This window comes from Asparagus officinalis, chromosome 3 (genome assembly GCF_001876935.1).
Source record: "Asparagus officinalis chromosome 3, Aspof.V1, whole genome shotgun sequence".
Lineage (NCBI taxonomy): Eukaryota > Viridiplantae > Streptophyta > Magnoliopsida > Asparagales > Asparagaceae > Asparagus > Asparagus officinalis.
In genome coordinates, this window is record NC_033796.1 from 55,643,731 (window position 1) to 55,651,698 (window position 7,968).

A 7,968-nucleotide genomic window follows, 5' to 3' on the forward strand; every position below is an offset into this window, starting at 1 on the left:
CAGATAATCGGATAGTCTTTAATTATCATTTAAAGGAGTGAATATCGATTATTACGTATAGACGCCCTGAAAAGCAAAAATTCTTGCCTGCTCAATGAGCACAATGCTGGCATACTCCAGCTCAATAAGAAGCTAACAGGTGGCACTCCTTACGTCATCTTGTGTTGGTTTTATGGAATACCCAATGTACATATTATTTTTAGAGTGACACTACAGGCATACCCCCTACCACATCTTGAGACACACCCCCTCTCTCAGCTACAGTGCACGGGGCTCACTTTAGATTTTAAAAAAAAAATCTAAAGTGGGACACGTGCACTGTAGCTGAGAGAGGGGGTGTGACCCAATGTGTGGTTGGAGGTGTGCTATACTGTTTTCCTTATTTTTAACAAACAAATAAAGCCCATAAAGATTGCTGAAAAAGAAAAATAAGAGTGATCTGCTTCCCTCTTCGGCTCTAGAGAGCATTAGACTAGAGAGACACGAACGTCTTGAATCGATCCGGCGAAATTAATTCACGACAGTGAGATTGCTTGAGAATCCGATCGACACCATGTACCTATGCAATTTCCACTAAGTTCCTTATTTTCTCAAAACTGATCTTAACACTGGATTTGGATCCTCTCCACTACAAAAAAGTAGTGGAGAGACCACTACTTTTAATCTCAAGCGTTGATAAAAGTAGTGGAGAGACCACTACTTTTAATCTCAAGCGTTGATTATTTAGTAGACGGTTATGATACAATCTAAATCTAACCACTACTTTTAATCTCAAGCGTTGATTATTTAGTAGACGGTTATGATACAATCTAAATCTAACACTTATCATACCCCGGTGTATTGCACTCATTCCTAATTTGCACTAAAAGAAAAAATCATAACCATTAACTAGATAATCAATAGTTGTGATTATGTAGTGGTCCCTCCACTATTTTTTTTGTAGTGAAGAGGATCCGAATCCCTTAACACTAGTTCAAACCCTCATCAAAAAAATGTCTGAGCTCATTCGTGACAATCCATACACTAGTAGAAAAACGACCAATCTAGACGGAAATTTCCGTCTAGGTTGGTCTACAATCCGTCTAGGTTGGTTCATCTAGACGGAAATCCGTCTAGGTAGATTGGTTTATTCTGTTACCGTCTAGTTTGGATCAACCTAGACGGATTTCCGTCTAAATTGATCAATCTAGACGGAAACCAACCTAGACGGAATCGACATTTCCGTCTAGGTTGGTATCCTAGACGGAAATCCGTCTAGGTTGTCATCCTAGACGGAAATCCGTCTAGGTTGACAACCTAGACGGTTTTCCGTCTAGGTTGATTATTGCAACCTAGACGGAATTTCCGTCTAGGTTGGTACAGTCTAGACGGAATTCCGTCTAGGTTGCTATTTTTCCAGCAAAAAAAATATATTACAATTTGTATTTCCCTGTACAATTACACCAATACATGAATACATACAATAAATACTGTATATATGAATACATCCAACCATCCAAATATAATCAAGATTTTAGACAATTCCATTCAAACCCAAAAATATTCAAATCCAACATAATGCACAGATCCAGCCATAATATAATCAATTCCAGCATAATAAACAAATCCAACTATCTACTTCAAAATATGCATCAACCAAGACCGTCTAATATATACATCCAACAAGCATATAAGTATTGTTATAACAGATAAAGCTGTTCATTGCATTAAAAATCCACAAAAAACCTCATAAACCTCATCGGTCGTCGTCGTCGGCAGTATCTCTATCCTGGTTACGAGAACGTGTGCTGCTCCCTCCAATATCTCCACTCTGAATGGTCAATTGAATAATCATTAAGGAGTGTTTAATACATATTAAATATAAATGAATTTATTATTTTAAGAAAAAAATAAGGTACCTGAGTGCTGCTCTGACCAGCACCGGAATTATCGCCAAGCGAGCTTATAATCCGTATAACACCACCATACGCGCTATGAGGAATCGCACCGCTTAAATATTGCATGACATACCCCAGGAGATCATCCATCGAGTTCGCCGTCAGCGCAACTCTTGTCATCTCATTAGTCACCTGGATATGTAGCTCCGAGTCAATCTTGTCAAGCAAATATGCAGAGATACGTGCGACAAATGGCATAGCCTGGAACCGAGGCGGGGCTGCTCTCATGGATGTAAATGGTGTGGAGGATGCTGTGGATGACCTCATGCTTACGCCGGGTGAAGCTCCAACACCATGCAGAGGATATCTCCCTCTCCTATGTTTAGGGAGAAATAAATATTAAATTTACCTCTCGAATTCAATAATGATAAAAAAATATAAATAGGAATGTAGTATTCAAATTGATTCAAATTTTCTACATCCATACCTATTATGACCCATCAAATGCTGTGTGAGAGTAATGTTGTCCTCTGCAGAAAGCATGTGAGGGTCCGGCTCAGATTGTTCCTCCTGCTGCGACATATACACAGTTGCAGCCTCCTTGGATGCAGCCTCAAATCCCTCCTAAAGCACAAATATATAATTAATTCATGGTAAAGACAATGTTATTTGTGTTCTCATTTCCTCATAATATTAACAACAAAATAGAATTAATAATACTACACAAGATATGTATAACTCTCACCACCAACTCGAGATTTGCCTTGATCTTATCTCGATTCTTCTCATCACCCCTATATCTATCACGGAAAATGCCATACGCCGCTTTCGCCCTCAAGTGTATTGGCATTAATGATTTTCCCTGTCATATTATATATTATCACACTCATAATCATACTAATCATTAAATTCATCAAAACTTTAGACGGAAATCTACCGTATCCTGACAATAAACATCCTCCAGATTGGCATAGGAGTGTGAGCCCAAGTGGTGGTCATGCAGCTTCTTTCTTCTATTTTCTGACCCCTTCGTGGATTTATTCTTTTTTAAAAGAAAAAAATTAGCAAATATGCAATAAATTAATATCTTAAAAGTATAAAGTAATTTTCATGAAACTAACCTTGGAGGCATCGCTGTCCCAATACATGAGGAGAGCTGTGAAATGAACCTCGTCAACTCGGGCGTCGAGGTTTAAAAACCTCTGCCAGTCCTCCTCATACCTGTCATAGGTTTCATGTTTGATCTCATGCCTCCATTGTTTGAGAACTACTTCAACCTTAACATTGAACACATAATTCCAAGCCCCCTCAAAGTCCTCAAGGCAGAAGCAGTCCTGTAGATTTACATACACATTTAGGAAAGATAATTTAATATCAAATACTAATTATTAATAAATAAAAAGTAATAGCAATATGTAGTTACCATAAGCGCTGTCCATATCGCCTCGTATGCGCTCCATGGTAGTTCTCGAAATTGAAAATAAGGGTTGATAATGGTCGCTCTACGCACTAGAACCCCAATATATGCATTCAAGCGGGTCGACCATGGACCAACGGGCAAATTAGAACTATTCCACCGAATTATTGCCCTCATTCCTCTTGGCGGTTGTTTGGAATCAGGCTTACCTCCGCCACGTCTGTTCTCGATACGATCCTTCTTAGCACCTACAATAATAACATGATAATATATCATATAATATACAAATGTGAAAATTAAAAGTATTTATACAATTTACCATTCGCTATCTCTCTTTCCTTTGCTGCGAGTGCAACCTTCTTTCGTGTCTCAATCATTTCACGCATTTCTTCTAATTTTCTCGCAGCACGTGTATGGTACTTCCTTGCGTCAGCCATAGACTTATGAGAGGCTGGAGGTAAAGGTAAACTAAGATAGTCCTGTGTCTTTGGCCGCAAGTCCGTGTGGAATGTATAAGATGGATATGTCGGTGTCCAAGTATCCCCTACATAAGAAAGGAGAATCATTAATATAGTTTTTAATTAACCATTATAATTGAGCATTATAATATTGAATACCTGCATCAGGGGATGGTTCTGGTACTGCATCAGAGGGGCCAGGTGATGAATAACCCGCATCTGCAACAAATTAATCACTATTAGCTAGATAATTAATAATTGATAAAATATATTAAAGTATTAATTAATTTTTATACCTGCATCCGGAGATGGTAGTGTATCATCAGCACCACTACCAGGGGTGATACTACGTGATCGATCACCCTCGAGGTCAAAGAGTCTCCTCATCCTCCTCATCTGCAATTTCAATTATTAACATAGTTAAGAAAAAAAATATACATGCTCATGAGATAAGTTATTATGAAATGCATTGTTCTTATTATGATTAGCTAAAAAACTTTAATGCAGTGTAACATATATATTACATACCTACATCCAACGCCACATTCTGTGCGTAAGAGAATTCTTGCCAAACATCATCAGATGAACCAATTGGTTCACTATAATTATATTCACTTTCTTCAATATTTTTTTCATTGTTATTAGGTAGAACAACAGATCTTGGCTCCTTGTACAAAACCACCCAATCAGATATGACATTCGGATCTCTCACGAAGAAGCACTGATCAGCTTGTTCTGCAAAAATGAATTTCTCATCCGTATATACTTCTCGATGGAGATTGACAAGTGTAAATCCATAATGATCCTTTTGCTTTTTTGCAGGACACCACCGAACCTTGAACATCGTGTAAGTACATTGTTTTGGTTTACCAAACCCGTAAATTACTTCAACAATATCTTCTAATTGGCCATAATATAGTATGTCAGCTAGAATTGGGTTCTGATCTCTTGTACTTGAAAAACATTCTTGAGCAAACAAGCCCATGACCCCACTGTTCTGAGTTACCCTCCTATCATCAGTCTCTAGCGTTCGAAATTTATATCCATTGATCAAATGCTCATTATAACGTCTCACTTCATAATAAGGGCGTTGTGCATGTATAATAATTTCATCTGGTAACGTAGTACCATCAAGAAGTGATTTATCAACCTAAGACAAAAAATTTCAGAATATTTAGGGGATGTTATATTATGAATGTTCATAAATTAATTGTTAAATACTTACATCAAATCTTAACCAATCAGAAAATTCTTTCCTATGTCTTTTCTGAATATTATGCGCTGCATTCCTACCGGTTGTTTCATTCTTAAGCTTCTCCAAATGTCGCCTACATAAACAATATATAAGTTTGCATTGCGAACATTATGTAAAATGAATAGTCTCATCTATATTTCGGGTGTTATTTGTTACCTTCGATAGTCTGCGAACATATCAAGGTTTTCCAGCACATATGCATGAATTTGTTCTAAGAGAGATCTCGGATATTTTTCACGCTTTCTCTCCTTATCTGGTACTTGAGCCGTGGTTTTCTTCTGGCGCATGTAACGTGATGCAAAAATAAAGCATTCATTTGCCACGTATCCTTCAGCTATCGAGCCTTCTGGACGAGCTCGATTGCGAACATTATGTTTCATGGAGCCCAAGTATCTTAGAATCAAAATAACTAATTATTAGCACGGTAATTTCAAAAACGCATATACAAGTAATGAATGCAAAAAAAAATATAATTTACCTCTCAATCGGATACATCCAACGATAAGTAACAGGTCCGGCGATTCTAGCCTCTCTTGCAAGATGCTGGGTAAGATGGACCATAACCGTAAAAAAAGAAGGAGGGAATATTACTTCCATATTGCATAGAGTAACTCGGACCTCAGCTTCAAGTTTTTTAAATTCATCTACATCTATGACTTTAGAGCATAATTTTCTGAAAAACCCACAATACTCAATAATAATCTTCGACGCTTCTTTATCCATATTGTTACGGATTGCAACAGGAAGCAATTGATGGAGAAGAACGTGATAATCATGGGTCTTCAGACCTAAGAGTTTTCGCTCTTGCACTTGGACATTATTTGAAATGTTAGCAGAGTAACCATCCGGAGACTTTACTGATTTGAGAATTTCACAAAATCGTTGCATCTGCTCATTTGTCAGTGTAACACGAGACGGAGGCAACTTTAATTTTTTAAGTCCAACATCTTGAGCTTGCAAATCATTTCGGATATTCAAAGCAGTCAGATCTTGGCGCGCCCGTAGATCATCCTTCGACTTGTTTGCATCTTGTAGGAGAGTTGATACTATGTTATCACATATATTTTTCTCAATATGCATGACATCTAAGTTGTGGCGGATTTTAAGATTTTGCCAATAAGGTAGCTGAAAGAAGATACTAAATTTAGTCCATCCTCTAGGTAATTTTTGGTCTTCTTCCTCAACTTGCATTTTCCGGACCTTTCGCTTACGCTTCAGTGGCCTTTTTGACTTTAAATAATCTCTTACTCTGAGCGGGCTAAATTTAGAATAGCGTTTTTTCCCAAACACAACTTTTGGAAACCCCTCAAGTAATTGAACGATCTCAGTACCTGTGAGTTGACGCGGCTTCATTCTTTTCTCAACTGTGCCATCAAACTTAGCTGATAATTTTCTGTACTTATGACTCAAGGGCAACCACCTTCGATTAAACCAATAACAACTCTTTCGGCTATGTGGTAATTGAAGAGCTTCAAATTCCGGACCACATACAGGACAAGCACACTTTCCCTTTGTGGAATACCCAGACAGATTAGCATAGGCTGGAAAATCATTAATCGTCCATAATAGAATAGCACGTAATCTAAACGATTCTTTTAAATGGGCATCATATGTTACAATACCCTCAGACCATAGTTGTTTCAGCTCATCAATTAGAGGCTCTAAGTAAACATCAATATCATTTCCAGGTGCATGTTTACCGGGTATCAGTAATGAAAGTATCATAAATGGCTGTTTCATACAAAGCAATGGAGGTAAATTATATGGCATTAGTACAACTGGCCAAGTAGACCAACCAGAGCTCATTACCCCAAATGGATTGAATCCGTCACTTGACAGACCCAGTCTTACATTTCTGCAATCTTCGGCAAATCGAGGATAAATTTTATCAACATGCTTCCAAGCTACCGCATCAGCAGGATGTCTCAATTTACCATCATCTACTCGATCTTCCTTGTGCCACCTCATATTTTTCGCCGTTTCTTTGTTCATGTACAATCTTCGCAATCTAGGAGCTAATGGAAAATGTCGAAGCACCTTGGCTGGAATTTTCTTCTGTGTTATCTCTGTCTCCGTTGTAATCCTTATTGAAGAATTTGTACGTTGTTTCCACCTAGAAACTCCACATGTCGGACATTCTTGAAGGTCTTTATTGGCCTTGTGGTACAAAATACAATCATTCGGACATGCATCAATCTTATTATAATCTAGACCCAGAGCAGCGACAATCTTCTCAGCTTGATAAGTTGTTTGGGGTATGCTATTCACTCCTCCAGGTATTACAGTTCGAAGCAAATCAAGAAGCATTTCAAAATAATTATCTGACATACCGCTAAGTGTCTTAATGTGTAGGAGTTTTAGCATAAATGAAAATCTGGAGTACTCGGTACATCCCTCATATAAGTCCTTTTCACTATCTTCTAGTAGCTTCAATATTCGTTCTATTTCTGCGGAGGAATGCATATCATCAATATTTTCGGCACTTCCATCATCTCCTACTTCTTCAGCTTCAACATCGATATCATCTTCACTTTTATCTCCGATATCATCCTCGACATTATCATCACCCTCAAATTCTCTAGGTCGAGGAAAAATATCATTCAACATTGTTTCTGTGTCATCTATTCGTTGTCCACCGGACGTACCGACACGCACATTTGGATCCTCATCTTCAGTGATACCTTCCCCATGCCAGTTCCAATATTTATATTTTTCATCAAAACCTGATTTCATTAGGTGGATCCGTATATCATTACTATTCAGCAATTTCAAATTCCTACACATGCAACAAGGACAATACATAGCACCACTTGCTAATTTTCTCGGATTCATTTCTGCATAACGTATGAAGGCTTCACATCCCTCCTTGTATCGTGTGTCACGAAATCTATGAAGCCGTGGGATATCTATCCATGATTTGTCAGGAATTACCCTCATCTGTAAATTATATATAATTATTAA

The 7,968-nt window shown here is 37.8% G+C and overlaps 2 protein-coding genes across 3 annotated transcripts; both read right to left on the reverse strand.

Moving 5' to 3' along the window:
* LOC109834174 lies at positions 1,663-4,163 on the reverse strand. Its single transcript, XM_020402113.1, has 10 exons — positions 4,049-4,163; positions 3,912-3,971; positions 3,614-3,838; positions 3,301-3,542; positions 2,999-3,211; positions 2,815-2,919; positions 2,623-2,739; positions 2,365-2,501; positions 1,899-2,253; positions 1,663-1,810 (listed from the first exon to the last, which is right to left on the reverse strand). Exons 1-10 carry the CDS (start codon positions 4,146-4,148, stop codon positions 1,736-1,738), a joined length of 1,629 nt encoding a protein of 542 aa, XP_020257702.1. The 5' UTR covers positions 4,149-4,163; the 3' UTR covers positions 1,663-1,735.
* Positions 4,813-7,636, reverse strand: LOC109834175. 2 transcript variants are annotated; one of them, XR_002245472.1, is made up of 3 exons: positions 5,486-7,636; positions 4,978-5,400; positions 4,813-4,902 (listed from the first exon to the last, which is right to left on the reverse strand). XR_002245472.1 is itself a non-coding variant. In XM_020402114.1 (3 exons), the coding sequence occupies exons 1-3, from the start codon at positions 7,612-7,614 to the stop codon at positions 4,966-4,968; spliced, it is 2,481 nt and encodes an 826-aa protein (XP_020257703.1). In that variant the 5' UTR covers positions 7,615-7,636; the 3' UTR covers positions 4,813-4,965. The 2 variants fall into 2 exon arrangements, 1 of the variants encoding a protein (XP_020257703.1); XM_020402114.1 differs by having other exon boundaries at positions 4,813-5,080; positions 5,164-5,400.